We start from the raw sequence: 22,128 nt of genomic DNA, 5'->3' as shown, positions 1-22,128 counted from the left end.
ATTTGATGCAAATTTGATTTGGTGCACATAACACAAATTACATACTCACCTTTAGATGGCACTGTGTGACTTTGTCTCACTTTAGGCAAAGCAGTTTGTTATATAGACAATTTTGCCATGTTGGCACCTTTTTAAGTTGGACTGTGCCTTGTAAGTATTACCTGCACTTTTTAACCTCTGAAAAGCACGTCAAGTATGAGTGCACTCTGTATTTTGATCGGTGGGGCTTCTCAACAGGGCCTATCAATCTCTGAGAAAACTAGTTTGTTGCATGATTGTGAAGTGATTGAGCGTGCCAAGGAATGTGATCTGCCCCTGTGATGTGCTAGCCTTGCATGCATGACTTAGCACAGTCACATTTTGTGAGAATCCTCTACTGCGCTATAGCTGGGTACAACTTTAGACGTCTGCGGCATAATCTCCGCAAAGGCGGATGCACACAAGCCTGCAACAATGGCATGGGCGTCGGCAGGATTTTGCCTTGGGGGGTGCAAACCCGTGTTACATCGCGGCTGGGGGAGGAGGGGGAGAGAGAGAGAGAGCTGGCATAGCTTGGGTGAGGGGCAAGTGCCGGTGTGGCTAGAGGGGGGCAAGTGCCCTTTTTGCAGCCCCCTGCCTATGCCCATGAACAATGGGCACGCACTCTATACTGATGTCATGAGCTGTATGGACGGCGATCCCACTATTGGAGAATGTTGCCGAGTGCATGAGTAGGACTATTTCTTTAGTCGCGGAGGCGATCAGCTGCTGTTCTTCGGTCATCTGCGTGGGCCCTATCTGGACATAATGAATGTAAGAAAATCGCTACAGACAAGGACTGCTGAAGAACACGCACGCAGTGTGTGTGTTCTTTGCCAGTCCTTGTCGTTTGCGCTGTTCTTACATTCATTATGTCCTACCAAAATGCCCAAGTTTTCACCCTTCATAGCCTATCTGGACTTATGTTGTACCTGACTATAGATTTTTTTACTGCAATGACAGTTAAATGTTTGGAAATATGCTTGCCATGCCTGTTTATCTGTTCATTTCATCACACTTGCAAGTCAGTGGTTGTTATCATCAATTATTTCGTAGTCTGGCCAGCTCATTGCATGTTTCCTCTCCCAGTGTAAAAACCGAAAGCATTGTCCTCAGCAGACACCACTGGGATTTCAACTCTTCTCATGACAACAAAAGTGTTACAGAATAAGTGAGAGTTGTGGTACCTGTCCATGTATTTTGGAGGCCAGAATAAGCAATATTGTAGTGGGCAAAGATTATGTTATGTGAATCACATAGAAGGCATTTTTGATGAGATGCTGATGAGTTGGCCTGCAATTTTTTATTCCCATGCTATTGAAAGGAGTGTTGATAGCACGAAAAAAGGTATATGTGATAATAATGGTGACAGCATTCAATAATTGTATGTGCTTACACTAGAATACACACCAACAATCAGGAGGTTGGTGTAAAACAAGATCAGGAGCATTGATTATGTTAATGCCATTAATGTGTTGCCATAAGAATTGCCCTTCGATCTAGTGTTAGTGGCCTAGTGTTAGCGGCAATCATTGTGTTAGCAGAGGTGTAATGAAACATCATGAAACTTATCAATTAAAAGCAAATCAAGTCAAGCAATGCCATATTAATGGAAAGGATTCTTGAGTGCTTTGCTGCCATGAAATATCTTTGCAAGGGCCCGTGAAAGTGCACCATTTTGCTTCAGTATTGAAATTTGTACTATTTGTTGTTATGTTAATAGGAACCTTTCCGATTTATCTGCAGCTGTCGAGATGTTTATTAGCAACAAGGACCAGTATGGCCACATTCTAGCTCCTACGGAGTCTCCAGCAAACGAAGCAGAGGAGCTGTTAAACCTCAAGCTGGATGTCACAGGTTTGTCTGCATTAAAAACTTTTTTTCCAATTTTCTGGATTGGTCCTTTGCTTTGTAAAGAAACATGACTGTTATTGTTTTATATCTAAAAATGCCTGGAAGAAAGCTTCACAGTGGTAGAAACTCCGCCATAAGTATTGTGTGACCAGTGCAGTTTGTATCTGATCCAAATGAGGTTTTTAAGAAAAAAGGGCAGGCTTTCACATTTGCTTGGAATCTGAACACAATGGAAAGAAAGTCATTGATTCATGCTATTCTGAATAGTGTGTGACCACTGAAGTGCTATCTTACACAGGCATGTTCACTCGTGTACAGTTGCATAAGTGGTTATAACTACATTTAAAAAGTCGGCAGGTTATCCTCTAGTAGCTCAGTCAGGTGTGGATAGGAATTCTGAGGCACTTAATATTTGTTTCCCAGAATTTTGCACAAATTTGAATAGCACTGTTGTGTGTTGCTGGGATATTACTGTTTTTATACTGCTTCATAGATGATTACAGAGTTGACTTCATCAGCATATACATACATATATACATGTATTTTTCACTTACCGCTGCTTTATGTGCACTCATATTTTGCAACAAGGTCACGCTTCTTAATCTACTTAGTTTGGTAATGAACAATATATCCTTGCTTTCCTTTTTTATTTTTTGCACCTTCGTATGTGCATCATAGCATTAACGCAAGTGTTTGCAAATAACCACAGTTGTTACATTACTTTGCCTTATGTTACTTCACCTATGACTTCTCTAGCGAGGCATGACACCACTGGCTGTTCACCATTTTTTCTCTACAGACGTGAATCTTCTTTGGCCCTTCATACACTAATTCCCACTGTTCCAATTTGGTCTACTACATCCTTTTGTGATACCATAGTGCGAGCTGACACAGACCATCACATCGCTTGTCAACGGCACAAAAGCTCTGTATGGTTGCTGCCACAGAGATGTCTGTTATTCCCCTGGTTTCCTCATGCTGCTGTGGTCACCTCAGAAGTGTCAGAGTTGAGTATGAAAGACAATGTTGTAGTTGCAGTGGTGCAAATGCTCTTGCAATTGCCCCAGTCTGTTATGTACTGTTGGGCTGCTACCTCCATGCTAAAAATGGGGGAAACTGCCTCACCGGTCCTCCAAGGCGTGGCCTTTAAAGGGGTCATGCAGCTCCCCTTGGGCTTGTTGAAAAAACACATCCTGCGGAAAGCTGACACGGCTATGAACTGCTCTGCCAAATATTACAGTCGTGCGCGCCGCGTAAAGGCCACAAGCGGAGCGCGAAGTTGCCGTTTCCTCAGGCGCCCTCTTTTCAAACAGAGGCCGGTTCTCACTCTCGTCGATGGGCGGGGCGTCTGCATGTTGACGTCGCGGATCTGCCAGTTTACGTCGCAAGAGACATAGCATGCTTATTGGCCGTTAGCCAACGTAAATCGAGAGCGGCGTTCGGATCAGATGCGCTTCTTGTCGCGGGGTGCCGCCACTTGCCGGCGCCGCACTCCTCAGTACACGGTAGCTGCATTCGCGCAAGCGAATCACAGCGGGAGAGCGATCGCGTTTCATGACGCGCGCTGACGTAACTTTTTTCCCCCGTGCCATCCCTCCCTGTCTAGCTTCCAGTGTGCTCGTCGGCATGAGAAAAGAGAGAAAGCGCTGGGAGCGTGTGCCAAACCCCCACAACTCTGCTGATTCTTGATGGATTCGAGAAATTTTTGCGGCAATCGATTCGGGAGGGAGTAAACTCCGATACTAAGGTCATTAGATCATTACTTGGAAAAGTGGTTCATGACCCCTTTAATAGTGTACAGGACGGCTTTTGCTGCACTGAGCAATTTCCGAGGCCTCAACAAAGATAACTTATGTCCAACGCTGTTAGACAGTCATTAGCACCCTCAATTTATAATCTTAGAGTGGAATAAACAGGCCTAAGTTCAGCTGATACATGCGGAGTCGGAAACATGGCTGCCACTAAAAGTACTTGTGTATATACTCTAATTCAGTGTGATGCCACCTAGTAACATAACATAGGTTCAGCAGTGAAAATGGTTCGCGACCAGCCACAACAACGCATCAATGGCGTACCCTCTGATTACTCTTTGAGCTGGGCAACAATCCAACACGGTCATGGCAATTTTCAACAAGTTCGATGAAAAGTGTAAGCCACATAAAGAGTTGATGCAAGCAGCAGCTCAGTTTAATGCCATGTCCAAGAAGGAGGGCCAGTTCATCGAGGACCTCGCTGAGCTACATCATTAGGCCAATAAGAGTGACTTTGGAAACCAGTGGGATCGACAGCTCAGCAACTGGATCACTATTGGAATTGCTGACGCAGCTGAGAGATAGGCTGTTCCGGAAGCCTGATGTGATGCTTGAGAGAATCAATGCAACGTGTTGAGCAGCAGAAGTTTCAAAACATCATGTGTTGTCTTTGGCAACAAAGGGTACAAAATCATCACAGCCATAGTGCCTAGGCACTACAGCTGTTAATAACGTGTACAGATTAAGCAGCAAGCAGCAGAAGTGACCACAAAGTAAGCGGTAAAACAGAAGGTAGCCCCACAACCATGCAGTAAACGGCCAGCCTTGGCATTACCATCAGAAGCTTGGACATCATCAGCCTCCAGAGAGATGGAGAGAAGATAGCAAAACACATGCAGCAGTTGTGGAGCAATGCACCAACCTGAACTTGTCCCATGACATTTCATGCATGTGGCAAGCTGGTATGTTTTGCCAAACTTTGCAGACAAAGGTAACATGTAAATCAGTATGGTGCCCACATGCTCGAAGCCAATCAAAATGACTCCACTGAAAAATTATTTTTGGGCAGCTTGATAGAATTGTTGAAGACAGATCAGATTGGCAGGAGACCATCACTGTTAGCCACCACAAGGCTGAAGGTTAGACTCAGCACTGAATCGAATGTCAACATTCTGCTTGAATCTCCTACTGAGTTAGGTGCATCGCCTGCACTTCATTCACTCTCAAGCAAGGGTCACTACATTCCTGGGCAAGCAGCTGTACATTGAAAGTGAGTGCAAACTCTCCAGCAGTGTAAATGAGTAAATGACACCTAGTGCAAGCTCAAACTTTGTCGTGTGAAAGGCAAGCTTAAGCCAATAGTACTAGGTGGAGCAGCGTGCACAGCACTGAACCTGCTGAAATGATCGAGACTTATTGAGGAACTTAGAGCTACTGTTACTTCATTGACCCAGTTTGAAAAAGTCATTAGAGACTTTCCTGATGCGTTTTTTAAAGGAATGTGAATTCTCAGGTGGGCTAGTTGGTTTATGAACATTGTGTTAGAACAGCGCAAAAAATGAAACAGTGAACACACGGGACACAGCACCGACTATCAACTCCCAGTTGATAGTCAGCGCTGTGTCCTTTGTGTTCACTGTCCCGGTTTTTTTGCTGTTCTGCCACAAAAAATCGGAAGGCTTGCAGATGAATATGGCACACATTTAAAGCCAAGAGCACAAGCTATAATAGCAGTCCGTCGTACAACACCAAGTGCAGTGAAGGCTGGACTTGCACAATGGAAGAGATATGCATTATTAAGTCTGTGATAGAAACAACTGATTGGGTCCATACTATTGCCATTATTCAGCAAAAGGTAGCAGTGTGCGAGTGTGCTTTGATCCAAGAAGGATAAATGCAGCAGTTAAATGTCACCACCACCACATACCTGTTGCAGAGAGGAACTCTTTGCACGACTCAGTAGCAGCGCAGTGTATTCAGTTCTTGACACAAAGAGTGCCTTTTGGCAGCTTGCTCTTGATGAACAGAATTCTTCCTATCCTCATTGCCACACCATGGGGATATCTCAAGATGCCACTTGAACTCAGCACAGCCCCAGAACTCTTTTAACAAACAATTGACATAATTTTTCAGCATCAAGGCATTGTAATGCCTTACTTTCATGATATACTAATCACATCCTAAACACCAAATAAACATAATACCTATTTGCGAAAGGTACTTCAAACATCCCTTGAGAACAAACTGAAGCTGAACTTGATAAACCTCAAGCTAGGATTGTCATCAGTCACATGACTTGATCACTAGATAACCCAACATGGCGTTGCTCAGAACCTCGACAAGGTGAAGCCAATTCAGGCCATTCCAGGACTGACGAACAAAGCAGAGCTTGTGCGCTTCCTTGGAAGGGTAATGTTCCAAATAAAGTTTGTGGCAAACTTGTCAAGTACTCAAGCTCTGCAAATGCTTTTGATGTCTGATATGCTGGGACACTGACCTTCTAAAATGTTAAATGCATTTTGTAAGGTCAAGCAGAACCTCACAAGTGCACCTGCAGTCTTACATTAATTTGACCTAACTCGGCCTATTTTCATATCAACAGATGCAAGCTCCTTTGGCATTGACAGTGTCCTCCTTCAGAACGGCCCTAGAGTGTCTTATGCATCTGCAGTGCTCACAGAGGCACAAAAGTGCTATGCACAGATTGAAAAAAATAAAAAACAAAACATTAAAAAAAAGCCCTTTAGCTGTTGTGTTTGCATGTAAACAGTTCTATTACTCTATCCACGACTGTAGTGTGACAATTGAAATGGATCACTGACCACTCGTTGGCCTACAAGCCAAGGAGTTCCACAAGATCTCACTGAGGCTCCAGTGTCTGACTATGAGTGCAACACTTTCATCTCAAGTTCGTCTAATACTGGGAGAGTAGCTGGCAATGGCGGATACTCTCTCATGCCCCTCAACTTGCAGGAACAATTCAGACAGCTGATGATGAACATGGGGTTCTGGTTAGCTTTTTTATTCAAGCGTCTATATCAAAGCTTGCCGAACTGCAAGCTAGCACTGTTGATGACATCATCCTTCAATGAGTAACCACATATATTAAGAATGGATGGTTCAACATGGTCTCCGTGGTTTATCACTCAGTCAAGCCTTTGTACTCAATATGACATAAACGGCACAATACGGATGGCCTTAAAGGAGCCCTGCAACATTTTTCCAAGTGACAGTCGGATGGCTTTATTAAAGGAGTTTATTGCCTCACAAATTGACCGCTACAAAAATTTTTAGAAGCCGTCAAGCGCGATTGGAGTTAGAGATTTGTTGCACGCTGTAATTGCTTTCTCTCTTCTCTCGTCCTGACGAGTGCACTGGAAGCTAAGCAGGGAGGGATGGCACGGGGGAAAGAAGTTGCGTCATGACCTTGAGCACTTTTTCTGTTTTTTTTTCTTCGAACGCGCGGCTTACTTTTAGTGGGATGATTGCGAGTGCGCGTGCGTGCACGTGGCGGCCTTCCGCGGTGGTCGGGGTAGCTAGGCGGCTCACGATGCTCAAATCAGCCAATGGCCTCGTCCGTCCTCGTCCAATTGCGCTCGTCCGAGTCTCCTGAGTCCGTTTTTATGTGTGTGCGCATCAATATTTTTTCCTTCCAAATATGAACCAACTCGCCCAGCAGCAAGTTTTATTGAATGGCCTTGAACTTGGCTATATGGCATCATCTGTCGAGAGAAGAGGGAACGATTTCTAGCTGACTTTGTGAATTAATTGTAAATTCCAGGCCGTGTGCGCACTATAATGTTTGGCTCGCGTGTTCTCAGGAGCCTCGACTACCGATCGGCAGCGTTTTCTGACCATGTTGAAAAAGTGTTGCAGGGCCCCTTTAAATGCTATGGTGACAGGCATATTTTCATGCAGAAAGATTACATGCCAGAGTGTCTACTGGCCTAGACTCAATGAGGAGATTGAAGAAGTAATCATGACCTGCGAGACTTGCCTATATTATCAATGAGCCAACAGAAAAGAGCCTTTTCTGAACTGGGAACTTCTAACTCATCCATGAGAGAAAGTGGCCATGGACTTCTTTCATTATGGTGGCATAACCAACACCTCCTCTAGAAAGACGCCTGCCACGTTCGCCAAAAACCTCTTGCCCTTCCCTTTTCCCTTTTTTGTTGTTTCTACTGGAGGCGGTAGCTGGCAATCCTTGCGATGGCTGCTTGCAACACGCGTGTGCGCACCGCCATCCCTAACGCCACACCCCACCTAACCTCATTGAAGGCAAGAGGGGAGAACGTGGCACCATCTCTCGACGAGCAACCACAACTCAAGGCAGGGCAGCTACAATGGGTTAGCGAGCGACACCACAGGCATTTTTCTAGAGGAGGCGTTGGTATCACCTATGGATGCGATTGGCGCTGACTAACACTCCTATATTTAAATGAACATATATACCCCATAAAGTGGACGGGAGGATGACCACCGCCGTAGCTCAGTGGTAGAGCATTGGACGCGTTATTCGAATGTAGCAGGTTCAGTCCCTGCCGGCGGCAAATTATCGTTTCATCCACTTTACTTTCTTCACTTTACGCCTATTGATTAACTTCGAAAGCTCCGCCAGCTCTGTTTTGTCTGTTGCATTTGAGCCTTTCATAGCTTGACGTTTCTAAATGAGGTTTTTCGTCTCTTGGGATAGCTTACCAGTGTCCTGTCTAACGACTGTACCCCTGACTTCCACTGCACACTCCTTAATGATACTAGTCAGATTATCATTTATTGCGTCAACGCTCAGGTCGGTTTCCTCGGTTAAAGCCGCGTACCTATTCTGAAGTGAAACTCTGAATTGAATTCCTGTACTTTCCCTCTCAGAGCTAGTTCATTAATTAGCTTCTTGCGTATCAGTTTCTGCCGTTCCTTCCTCACGTCTAGTTGAATTCTAGGTCTTACCATTCTTTGGTCACTGCATCGGATCTTGTCAGCTACTTCCACATCCTGTAAAGTAGCCGACATAAGAAAGTATAATATGGAGAGAATTGAGCATGCTCTAAAGAACGGAAAAAGCCTCAAAGCTATGAAGACAAAACTGTGCATAGGCAAAAATCAGATGTATGCATTGAGGGACAAGGAAGGCAAGGTCACAAACAATATGGATAGAATAGTTGAGGTAGCGGAAGAGTTCTACAGAGATCTGTACAGCAGCCAAAACAGTCAGGATGATAACGTAAGAAGCAGTAATAGCGCAGAGGAATCTGACATCCCACCAGTATTGACAGGAGAAGTAAAGAAAGCCTTAAAGGGAATGCAAAGAGGCAAAGCAGCTGGTGAGGATCAAGTAACTTCAGACCTGTTGAAAGACGGTGGAGAGATTATGTTAGAAAAACTGGCCAACCTGTATACGAAGTGTCTTTCGCGGGAAGGATACCAGAATCTTGGAAGAATGCCAACATCATCTTGATCCATAAGAAAGGGGATGTCAAGGACCTGAAAAATTACAGGCCCATAAGCTTACTGTCCGTTGTCTACAAGCTATTTACAAAAGTAATTGCTAACAGAATTAATACGACATTAGAGTTCAATCAACCAAGAGACCAGGCAGGATTTCTTACAGGCTTCTTAACAATAGACCATATTCATACTATCAATCAGGTGATAGATAAATGCGCGGAATACAACCAACCCCTATAGCCTTCATAGATTACGAAAAGGCATTTGATTCGGTAGAGACATCAGCAGTCATGCAGGCACTGCGGAATCAGGGCATCGACGAAGCCTATATAAACATAATGGAAGAAATCTACAGCGGATCCACAGCCACTATAGTCCTCCATAAAGAAAGCGACAGAATCCCAATAAAGAAGGGCGTACGGCAGGGAGACACGATCTCTCCAGTGTTATTCACCGCATGTTTACAGGAGGTTTTCAGGGCTCTAGATTGGGAAGAATTAGGGATAAGAGTTAATGGAGAGTATCTCAGTAACCTGCAATTCGCTGATGACATTGCATTGATGAGTAACACGGGAGACTAATTACAGCTCATGATTACTGAACTGGATATGGAAAGTAGAAGAGTAGGTCTGAAAATTATATGCATAAAACTAAAGTAATGTGGAAAATCTTGGCAGAGAACAGCGCTTTGTGATAGGTGGCGAGACACTGGAAGTTGTAAAGGAGTACGTCTACTTAGGACAGGTAGTAACCGCGGAGCCGAACCATGAGGGTGAAATAACTAGAAGAATAAGGATGGGATGGGGCTCATTTGGCAAGCATTATCAAATCATGAATGGTAATCTACCACTATCCCTCAAGAGGAAGGTATATAACAGCTGCATCTTACCGGTACTTACCTACGGAGCAGAAACCTGGAGACTTACAAAGAGGGTTCAGCTTAAATTGAGGACGACGCAGCGAGCGATGGAAAGGAAAATGATCGGTGTAAGCTGAAGAGACAGGAAGAGAGCAGAGTGGGTCAGGGAACAAACGGGGGTTAAGGACATCATATTTGAAATCAAGAAGAAGAAATTGATATGGGCCGGGCACATAGCACGTCGGCAGGATAACCGGCGGTCATTAAGGTTAACTGACTGGATTCCAAGAGATGGCAAACACATGAGGGGGCGACAGAAAATTAGGTGGGTAGATGAGATTAAGAAGTTTGTAGGTATAATGTGGCAGCATAAAGCACAGGACCGGGTTGATTGGCAGAACATGGGAGAGGCCTTTGCCCCGCAGTGGGCGTAGACAGGCTGATGATGATGATGATGACTTTCTTCACATTTATATCCTAATTACTACAAATAACATCCCCTATACTTTCCGTGGCGTTATTGTCTGTTAGTTCTCATTACTACCTGCTAATAGGGGGTTATTACTCATAAATTTGTGGAGGTGAAGAAAATGTTAACAGTGGCATCTGTCCACATTGCAGGGCTCAGAGAAGTGTATGCATGCTTTGGCATACCGAGAGAAGTCATCAGTGATCAAGGTCCTCCATTTAGTTCCTTTGAATTCAAGCAGTTCAACAAAGAATTAACAAGCCATCATCACTACTTCTCCCAATATTGAATAGACAGACAGAGAGGAGAGTACAAACTGTAAGGTCAACGATGACCAAGTCCCTTTCAAAAGGCAAATACTTTAGCTCATCCTTTTCTACGGATGAGCTGAAGTGCTACTCCAGTGCATGGCCTCCTATGTCCAGTGGAGATGTTAATGGGGAGAACAATAAGGATTCGAGCCCATCCAAAGACTCCCCTGCCACATTGTCCACACAAAAATTTCCATGAGAAACTTTAGAGGCACAGTGTAGGCCCTATACGTCCCATGCATTTTTGATCATGTTGATGAACTGTTTTCTCAGTAACTAAAAGGGATATCCATATAACACATATCTAATCTTCTTCCAAATTTTCCGCTCTTTTAACTTTTTCAGATTAATTAAAATCTGACTAATACTACAGTTTAGGTGAACCTCTGACCATTAGGACCTAAATTTTTAGTTCATTTGCACCTTTCGAAATTTGTAACACAAAAACTGTCAAATGCATAATTTAAATTCTGGTACAGTAGTTGTATGCACTTATTTAGGATACAAGAAGAAATAATTAACTGGTTACTTGGAATACATAGGAAATAATGGTATCTAAGTAATAAAAAACATGGTTTTTGAGATAATCAAGTTTAAAGTAAGTAAACAGCTGGAAACCGAAGATCTTTTGCCACAAACACCATGCAACTATTTTATTTAGTACGTGGCTACGAGCTCGGTATTCATTGCCAAAGTCATTTTTTCACTTTCAAGCCTGTCGTCTTGCTTGCTTTGCTTCTTTTGTGCCTGCTCTTCTCTCCGCTGTGCTTTCCATCTTTCTTTCCCTTTCCCCCTCCCCTTAGTGTAGGGTAGCAAACCGGATGCTACAATTCTGGTTAACCTCCCTGCCTTTCTCTCGTTTTATTATCTCTCTCTCTCTCTCTTGCTTCTTTTGTGAGCTGTCATGCAGCTCTATCTGCAATGTAACAATGATTGTGGTCAACTTCTTTCAGCAAATTGACTGTATTTTGACCAGGCTTCAGTCCTAATGATTTCACAATTTTGGTACGTACGATACTGCCAACCATCGTCACAATCCTTAAGACTTCTGAAGCCTAAACAAAGAGAGCAAAGACTCTGCGACGCAGTTCTGATTAGCTCCACATTTTTCACGGTGCAGTTTGCGTGCGCAATTCTGTCCAATTGCATCACAAATAATATTCATGTTTATATTAGAGCATACCCGTTGTCACCCTGCACGCGATTTGCCTCGAAGGACACTGAAAAGGCTTAGAGGTTCGATGATGAAGAGCTTGCTGGTTCAGCATTCGGCACCTCTGTACGTCGCTGGCACTTATTCACATTCACAAGAGAACTGTATTGGTTGCCGTGAAATTTACACTTGCTGAAAGCCTTCTTTACCCTCAGTATCTCAACTTATATCGACAGGCACGACAGACACATAGTGTAATGAAGCTAGGAGCTAAAAGTGTTAGAGCAAACGTGCTCTGAAGAACAATTGCGAATAAAAAGGCGCACAGCGTCTTTGGACTGCCTTAGAAATTACCCGACAATTTCTTACATACAGCTTACTCCAGACAAGAAAGGCTTTCGTGGAGGAAGTCTTCTTTTTTTTTTTTAGAAAAATGGACCGTAAGTGCAGAGCACATACAAAAGACTTGTCCTGGGATGCGTGTTCACCCACTACTTGCTTTCGGAAAAACTGGTTTTCAGCCACAGAAAAATACTTTAAGAAAAGCACAAATATGGAAAGTATGCACAAAGGGATAATTCCCAAATTGCAAAGAAAAAGAAAATGATTTTTTTTTTAATTTTTCTTTACCTTGTGCCCTTAATACAAGCAGCAAGTATAGCATGACTATGCTGAATATCGCACAAGGATTCTCCCGCTGCTGCATCATAGCCAGCCAGTCTGGCTCTTGTATCTCAGGTAGGACCATGGCCACGGAGGTTCAAAGTGATGGCCTATGATGGTCAAGCTTATGAGCGTAATTGTTATCATTTGCATGTGAGCGCAGACATTAGAGAACTTTACCTCTCAAGAACTGAAACGACAGCAGAGGACTGCAGCCTTCCAGACATACGCAAAAAGCCTATATATAGATAGATAGATACTGTTTAGATAGATACTGTTTATTTCATATTGTACATACTGATAACAAACACTTACCGAACCTGTAGCCAAAGGCTAGTTGTAGGTCCGAAAAAAAAGAATATATAGGAAATCCTAACACATCATGGAATAGAATGAAACAAAAACAGCAGTTGTAACATTTGCAATGAAAAAAAAATGTCATTGTTGATTTCACAAATCAATTTAGTAAGTAAAAGAACCAATAATTAACATTTATTGCAGTCCCAAACAATAAGGTAGGGGCTACGTACTGATACATTGAAAAGGTACTGTGACATATACAAAAAAAATAATAATAATAAGTGCATATCTATCAAACCTTTATCAGGCAAAATATGTCTGTTAAAGAGCGAAATGCGTACATATTGTGCAAATGAACAAAACGGGAGAAATACGACTTTTTTGTTACATAGAAATACAACACTATCATGTGACAGTAATTGCACGGTATCAGCAGTAAAATTTATAATTCGTTTAGAACTAGCAAGGTATTTATAATTTACTCTATCCTTAACAAAGAAAGAAAATATTGTTTAAGGGTGCTAGGGAAGTTCACAGAGTTAATGATTACCGCTGGGAGCCTGTTCCAGGTCTTAATTCCTGTGAACTGAAGCATGCGTTCACCATACACATTGTTGCATGGCGCGAGATTAAAGTGATCTGCAGTTACATTTCTAGTACAGCGCGAGGACGAATTAAATAGGGATGAGCTGAATGGATGGTTGAATCTAATGATCTTATAAATGCACAGTGAAATGCTCAGCTGTCGCAAGTATTCATATGGTAATATGTGATATTGACAGAATAATGGGGCCGTGTGATCGTTATGCTTAGAGTGAGACATAATTCTTATTGCACATTTTTGGAGTTTAATAATTGGGTTTAGGACCCTGCTAACTGTGCCGACAGGCTGACTCCACGATCGCCACAAGAAGTCAAGGCCACTGTACAGAATAGTACGTCGCAGTGTTCTACAACATGCTATGGTCAGCCAGTTAGAGTTCTCTCAAGATTTCGAGACTGATGCAGTGATGGTTTTAAATTATGGCTTATGGCTTGTTTGTGGGCGTTAGATGATGATTAGCATCCTTTATGTACCTTCTTACATTGGAATAAACAGGTCTTACTTTAGCTGATAGGTGCTCAGTAGAAAATGTGGTTGCCACCAAAAGGTGGCAACCAGTTCTTTTGGTGGATCTTCGGAGAAGTGGTGATGATGGGTTGTGAGTTCTTTGTTAAACTTTTCGAATTCAAAGGAACTAAATGGAGGACCTTGGTCAGGGATGACTTCTCTCGGTATGCCAAAGCATGCATGCACATCTCTGAGCCCTGCATTGAGGGCAGATGACTGTTGGGCAATTTCTTCACCTCCACACATTTGTGATTAATAACCCACTATTAGCAGGTAGGTTACCCCCGCATGATGAATGAAGCCTATGGCCACTTTCTCCCATGGATGAGTTGGAAGTTCCCAGTCGAGCAAAGGCTCTTTTTATTTGGTTCATTGATGATGTGGATAACGTGGTCGTTGATAACATGGTCACTGATAGCATGGCAGAATACGTGGTTGCCATCAAAAGAACTTGTTCTCTCTGTGGCGGCCCTTTTTCGTCATTGTCATCATCATCAATTATTGTCCCTTGAGGGCCCTGGTTTGGTCATTACAGAAGGTGGTGGGATGGAAGCAAAAGAAAAGTATATGGGAGGTTATATTATTATCCAATGAAATATCAAAAAGTAGGCATGGTAATGTTATACATTTCTGTGGAACTGTAAATAATGAAAGGACAATGCGAAGGGTAAAAGAGGACACACATGCAGTGCATCTTCACATGTATTTACAAAATATTTGATACAGTCATTTTATCAGCACATTTCTCAAACAAACAAAAACAAATATCACAAGCAAGAAGGCATGCTAACGTTATACATTTTTTTGCAAGTGAGAATAATGAAAGGGCATTGTGTTAAAGCACAATTCTTAGAAAATAGTATAAAGGCACAGGACAAAATATGATATCTAAATGATATTAGGGAGTAGCTACAAAGTAAAATTGCAGTTCGAAATTTGAGTCAGTGAAATAAAGATGACATCTGTTCATCAGTTTAATTTAGTAAAGCGAGTGGATGCTAACTGCCTGAATTTAGACTTTTCACAATCATGGATGATTGGTTTGGGAAGCGAGTTCCATTCATCTATGGCCAAAAGTAAAAAGGACTTATTGAATGCATTTGTAGAGCCAATGATACGCTGCACACTCATGGAATTGAAAAGTCAGCGCAATGTTCAAGCGGTTCTAAGATAAGGGTTCAGAGGTCAGGGCAGTCGTAATACAGACTATGAAACAGTCCCAGCCATGATGTCTTTGGTGAGCTAATGAGTTGAGGTTGATGGATGATTTAATGGCACTAACGCTAACCTTTGTATCATATTCAGAGTAGATGAAACAAGCCGCTCGAGATGCTTTCTAGTAATTCAGTCGGATAGTTTTGGTAAAGGCTCCATGTTGTGCTAGCATAGTTGAGTTTCAGTCTGACGTATACCACATAGGCGAGTTTTTGGATGAAGCTCGGAGTAAAGAAAGAGAATGTCTAATGAAGCCATGTGTTTTCGATGTGCCTGCTACTAGTGTCATAATGTGTTTTTCCCAGTTGAATTTGTCTTGGACAGCAACGCCCGGATATCAGTTTGAGTCAACACATGTAATGTTCACGGAGTTTAATGAGTAGTTTAGCGTGCGATACTTGTGTACTCATGACACTTGTGCACCCTTAAATTTGGATACATTCAATTTCATCAGCCAGGTGGTGCACCAGGTTTCTATTATGTCGAGGTTTTTCTGCAGGAGTGTTTGGTCAAAGGTGGAAGTTATGTGATTATAAAGTACGGAATCATCCACAAAGAAACAAATTGCGGAGGAAATACCTGAAGGAAGCTCATTGATAAAGACCAAGAATAAAAGTGGTTTGAGGATGGAGCCTTGGGGTATGCTTGAATTAACTATGGAAGAATTGCAGCGATGGTTGCCAACACCAGTAAATTGAGTGTGATCCAGGGGCGTAGCCAGAAACTTTTTTCGGGTTCAATCATACTTCATGTTTGTGTGTGCATTTGTATGTGTTCGTGTATATATACACAAGCAAAATTGAAACTTTTCAAGGGTGGGGGGGGGGGTAAATTTATCTTGTCTTTCCTTAATGTTTTTCTGTACTGCTAGGTCGGATTGAGAGTAAATAAACAAAGGGATGTACTGACAGCTTTGAGATGCATATTTCTCTTTTTTGTCACTTCCTTGTTCAACGTAGTGGATGGTGAGCCCCTTCTGATTTCGCCAGCTCTGCAGTCCTTTGTGGTGCCTCCAAGGAAGGACACTCTTGGCTTTGATCAGGTGAATGCAAGCGTTTGATGCACGCATGTTCATCTGTGGCCTGCTCATGCCTTGTGTTTGTGTTGCCACCAAGCCTGTCCTTGTATGGTTAGCAGGCATATTACTAAGATCATTGACAAAAACTGCGACAGCCATAATGTTGGTGTCCTTGATGTTGTCACTCAGGAATGTTTACATTTGTGTAAATGTAGAGCTTTATTTTGCCCTGTTACTGGTCAGCATGGATGTAGTTCACAGTAATGCGTATTGAAACCAGCAAAAAAAATTTTTGACACATCATTTATAGTTCGCGTTAAATTCGGCCGTGAAATCCGAAAACATTGCAGTGAGCAAGAACAAGACGCCCGCGCCGCCATCTTCAAATATTTTTTTGGCGCGCTGGGAGCGTTTCTCGGAAATAAAGTTTTTGGTTCCGTGCACTTTGAATGTTCCAACATAACATATAAAAAAACCCAGGCAAAACAAAAATATCGACCGGACAGGCATGTTTGATCTCTCGTGGAATCACCCTGTAGCATATTTAGCTCCTTCAAAGAGAAGAGCACATTGGCTTTGCTTGAAGTTTCAACTGTCATTGTGGCATCCAGACGGTGTAACACTTTGCAGGCACAGTTGTCACTACGTGAGCTATGTGCTGCACTTGTGTTTTTGTGGTTCTCACCTGTTAGAGGACCCTGAAGTTTACAACACTAAGATATTTGAATGTCTTAGTGTCCTGGGCCAGAAAAATTCCATCCCTGAAAGCTGTTTGAACAGTGAAGTTTTCTGATCTATGTGAATATAAATACTAGTATTAGAGAAAAATAACCTTTGTGCTATAAATTCAATACCAGTATTTGTCATTCCAAAACAAAATGAAGTACGCATTGCATGGAGTTTACTTCATTAAAAACAGGCTTGTTTAATTGCTCTATGCATGCATGTAATGCAGTTCACAGTTAGAAATACAGTTAATTATCATAAAATTCCAAGCGAGTGCCCCCTTCCCCTATTCGGGAGACTTGAAATATGCGCCGATGACCGAGCAAGTGCCCCCATCCCGCCATTTTTCTTAAACATGTTCTCCGCTACAGAATCCTGTAGCAGCGTTTCCCGAAAACCCAAGTTCTGGGAGTCTTTAGATATGTTCACGATTTCTTAGTATTTTTACAGTGGGGTGCCTCAGGGTTGCATTCCATGTTGTCACAAATTGTCAGAACATTTGAAGAACGTCTTTCCCTCCTTGTCATAACACAAGAAATTTCACACAAGGATTCCCTCCGGTTCAGTGAAATCAGTAAATGCATGCGTACTCAATAAAGCATTTCATTAGAAGCACAGGTGTGCATTCTTCTTAGACACTGTTCCGCCGCCATCTTGAATTTCGGTTCGCGACTGAGCAAGCCCCCCCCCCCCTCCAAACTTTGTCCGATTATCTTTCACCGTGGGGGGGGGGGGGGGGAGCACTTGCTCGGGATTTTACGGTAAGGAGCTTGTAAATTATAAATGGCCGGTTTCAGCAACTTGGCACTTTTCATCACTGTAATGAAACAGTGGAACAGAATATGTCACCAGGTACACGAAGAGTGCTGTGTTCAAGGAGGTGACAAGTGTGACGCGGTAGTACCACATGTTATTGTATTGAGATAGAAGCACGGAGTGATTGCCAAGTAAGTTTGCCTAAACTAAGACAAAAGATTCACAAGCTGCCCTAAACTGGAGCATTCTTATGAAATGACAGAAGGTTATTGAGCAGAACTTATCTGCCCCTTGCATTGCTCAGTAACTGGTGTCTCTTTGAAACAACTGTGGCTTTCCTGCATCAGAATTGTTCAGAACCACTGCCGCCTGTGTAGATCGTTCATCCTGCAGACTCCAATAAATGTGAACTTTTATATTCATGCAAAAATGGACAACTTTCAGTAAGGAATTCTAAAATTGATTACAAAATTGTGTACCAAAGATTACTTGGTTCATATTTGAAACTTAGAATATACTTAGAATATTTGAATTCTCCGACTTAAGGCTTTTCTTGGGTGGCGTGTTATAATTGCAATGGAACAGTTTCAGAAAAGCTGTACAGAAGTTTGTTTGTAACACTCCAGTCTTATGGTGACATTTCTTTTGTGCAGAATTGTGTACCGAGTGGTACTGTGTCAAGTGAGGACCTGGTCAGCTGGGCAGCTTGAATCTGAGTGATCCTTACGATTTGTGTAATCAGGGATAGTGACAATGATGAAAACAAAGAATATGAGTATTGTTGGTGTTGAATGAGTGGCTTTTATAATAAATTGTCATGTTCATGACTTTATTTGAATCTCCTGCACTAAACAATGTCTTACATTGTAAAAAGGTGTTATTGTATTTTTTTATCTTTATGTATCTATTTACTGTACTGCCCCCTTTACACAATGCCTGAAAAGGGCTCTGTAAGGTACTGATAAATTAATAAATAAATAAATAAATAAATAAATAAATAAATAAATAAATATGCACATTGTAAAGGTGGGTGCATGAAATGCCTATGCAGTGCTGAAAGCTGCTGCAAGCATCCTTCTTTAAGGGACGAATATTTGTATTGAAACACCATACACCACTGTACGTCTGTTATGTCCAATCAAATTAACTTTATATGAAAAACTGCACCACTCAGGATAGACGCTTCCCTTTATTCTGGTGCAGGTCTACCTCATCAACCTGGAGCGTCGGCCAGAACGGCGAAAGCGCATGGAGTACTGCTTCGAGGAGTTAGGCATTGCCTTCAAGTTCATCGCGGCCGTCGACGGAAAGTAAGTCTCGCAATGCATGTTTCTGAAATATCATTTCACTACATTTGGAAGATATGTTCCAGAACTCGGAAGAAGAATGTAAAAGAAGATAAGAAAAATGGAAGGAAAAAAAAAACAAGAGGAAAAAAGAGTTGACTAGCTCCATTTGTTTGTGGCAAAAAAATGTTTGCCGATTTTGTTGATTCCTATACAGGTGTTTGTTGTAAACTACAAAATACGGAATCTTCTTTGGTAATTAAGTGTGACTGCATATATTATTGAGAAAGCAGGAAATTGTTCTCGCAAGCACCTCAAATAGCACAAATGGTCATTGACAATTGGCCACTTTCATATTTGGCCGTGGGTTGACCTTGGTACTGGCAGCCTTCACTTTAAGGCTGTCATTGTTATTATCAGACACAGGAATGAAGAAGTGCACCAAGTAGTCGAAGCCTGCTGTAACAAGTTTGACAATGAACCCGTTTATAAGGAACTCGAAAGTATATCGCGAAAAGTGGTCGTTCGTTGTATATGGTCTCGCCCTCAGAACGTGTGCAAATTAGCGACAGTGTCGTTTTATTTTTTTCGCGCTGTTTTATTACAAAGCTATAAACCTTCTCGCTTCGTGAAGAGACGCCCGCTGCGTGCTTGCGAGTGAATTAAGCAGCCTTTGCTATGAACTGACACCTTTTTATTGAAACGTGGTGCTGCCGCGTGGAGCCGATCGTCTCTGGCTAGTTGAGTGCAGTGCGTCGCCAACTCTGCTCACGCCGTCACTGCCGGGCAGCATGCTGTACTGAACACGCGCGTTTGCAGTGGGTGTGTTCGTCGTACCTGCTCCACTCCAGACCATGCACGGCCGCGGCGAGTAGCCTGGTCGGTCAACGCGGAGATGACCACCTTCCTGTTGACACGCACTCCACGTCTCCGCGATGCTCTGGCGGTCCTGCACGACGCGGCGCGTTTGGGTTGTCGCCTAATAAAAGCGCGCAGTACGCTTGCTGTCAGTGCGGCGAGGTTTGTTGGTGCCACCACGCCGCCCAACAACAGTTGCTTTCGTTTCTACAAAGCGACGCGCACTTGAAAATGGTTCCGTGCTGCGTGGCTGCAGCAAAGTTGCCATCACTAGCGATGGCGGCCGCGATCTCGCCTTCCTATCTGATGCTTATCCGTTAAGTCTTCGCCTCAGTCGCGCGGAAGTCGGAATCATTGATCGATAGGTCCTTGCAGTTACCGAAATGATGGAAGACCTTTCGCGGCACATTGTGGGGTTGGCGAGTTGAGGGGCGTACTATCGTGAGCAATATGAGCTCGAACGCGCGAGCGCGTGGCGAATAGCCTCGAACCCTACATCGGCTGATTCGCAGCGGCCACTGTTGGAAACAAAGTGGAAAGGGCGCCGCGCTTCCGCTAGCTGTTGACACTCCCGCCTCAATATCGTTGCTGCAAAAACTGTAGCTTGTAGCGTGTCAGTGACTGCTAGCGGTGATATGAATTCAGCTCAACGCGCACAGCCACGTCCAATGACCCATCAGACTATGTATCTGCTGAGATATCGGCTGTGACGTAGCCTTCCGTGATGCACAGGCCATGCTTGTATTATATCTAGGTGGTGTTGGCTGAGCGTTTTGCTACGCCTCTTTTATTTATTATTATTTTTCGTGCAATCTTTTTTTTTTGCGTCTTCATTGCTAGAGGCCGATGGCACGCAGTCAGCTGCCGTTTTGCAGCAACGCTAGCGAAGCGGGTGTGCCAATAGTCAGCGGAAGAGCGCCCCTTCATTCCCCTCGGGTTTCGACAGCGCCATGCACGTATCACGTTATCTGGGTTTTGAGGATATTCGCCACACGCTCGCGTGTTCGAGCTCATATTGCTCACGATAGTACATATATATATTTAACACTTATGAGACGAAAACTTATCTTGGTTATCGCTTCTTGCGTTCCAAGGCATTGTTTGGTTCATTGTACGCAGTCGTAGCTGCAGAAAACGGCGTCAGAAGAGGTTGCCGTGAGAAATCTGACCGTGCAGCTTCATGCTCTCTCGTATTTTCTTTTCCTCTGTGCCATTTTGCGCCTTGAGAAATGCCTGGAAAGTGAGCGACCTCGCTCGCTGCGTCCGTAATCTGCCTGCAGTGCTCCGATCTAGGATATCTTCGTACACTCACAGGAAAGATCGAGTAAAAAGGGCGTCTTTTTGTCCCACAACAATAATCGTCATCTGGCTTGCTTGCGTTTCCTTTCTTGAAAACTCGGCGCTCGCCACTTTCCTACCAAGAATGCTACGTCACGCTGATAGCGCACATGTCGTTCGTGAGCAGAAAGTGCCGGGCGCGCGGCGATAATGCAAGCAAAGGAAGGCAAAATAAATGACGATTATCGTTGTGGGACAAAAGGACGCCCTTTTTACTCGATCTTTTCTGTGAGTGTAGCGACCAAACTGGAGCGGGGCACGTGCGAGCGTGCGCCTCTCTCGTGCTTTAGAAGGCCTATTTTGATACTTTTTTTAAAAGTTTTTTTCATTTCTTATGTGACATATTTTCCCCGTGAGCGTGTCTGAAGTGTTCGCTGTAAAAGTAGGACGCTTTGAAATTGTTCCCGTGTTTTCCTTCTCGTGTTTTTGCCTGTTCTTTTTATTTATTTTCATTTCTAATTGAAGGCTAAGATGCAAAAATTTTCTTGCGACCGGCCATTCGATGTAAAGGGAAAGCCACAGTTTCACCATCATCATCATCATCATCATCATCATCATAATCATCCCCTATTGGGTATTAGAGACGACTTGCCGTTTTTCCTGACCATGATTCTGCTGCGACGCGCCTTTTTTCAAAGTTCGTGACGTGAGCTTCCGCTCTGACGTAACACAACTGCCGCATTTCCTGCGCGCCCGGCGCGCTCAGTTTCGATATCTCCGGGATCGGGGCCTTGAATTTTGATTATTAATATCTCAAATTACGTGTGTTTTATTGAGATTTTGAAGAAAAAGTGGATGTATGTGCCATAAATTGTCACGTTCTACAACTTTTCCATATAAACAACTGTGCTCAAGTTAATATAGTTAAAATATATTAACGAGTTTTTGTTAATTATTCATTTCAATGTAACTCTAGGTGCGGCAAAGTTTTTCCTCCTCGACGTATAGTTGTTTGCGAAGACGACAGGGGCCTAACTGTCACAGCATTTTTATATAA

General features: G+C 43.1%; 1 protein-coding gene across 1 annotated transcript in view; it reads left to right on the top strand.

Moving 5' to 3' along the window:
• The window catches only part of LOC119399101 (glycosyltransferase 25 family member), a 493,406-nt gene that overhangs the window by 15,174 nt on the left and 456,104 nt on the right, over positions 1–22,128 (top strand). The window contains exons 6-8 of the mRNA XM_037665918.2: positions 1,765–1,875; positions 16,109–16,191; positions 18,853–18,959. Of these exons, the coding sequence (XP_037521846.1) occupies positions 1,765–1,875; positions 16,109–16,191; positions 18,853–18,959 (301 nt within the window). The remainder of the gene's footprint in view (positions 1–1,764; positions 1,876–16,108; positions 16,192–18,852; positions 18,960–22,128) is intronic.

The sequence above is a fragment of the Rhipicephalus sanguineus genome, chromosome 1 (assembly GCF_013339695.2).
Source record: "Rhipicephalus sanguineus isolate Rsan-2018 chromosome 1, BIME_Rsan_1.4, whole genome shotgun sequence".
NCBI classification, from domain to species: Eukaryota; Metazoa; Arthropoda; class Arachnida; order Ixodida; family Ixodidae; genus Rhipicephalus; species Rhipicephalus sanguineus.
The sequence above is the reverse complement of the archived record's forward strand: the minus strand, read 5'-3'. Positions and strand labels throughout refer to the sequence as shown.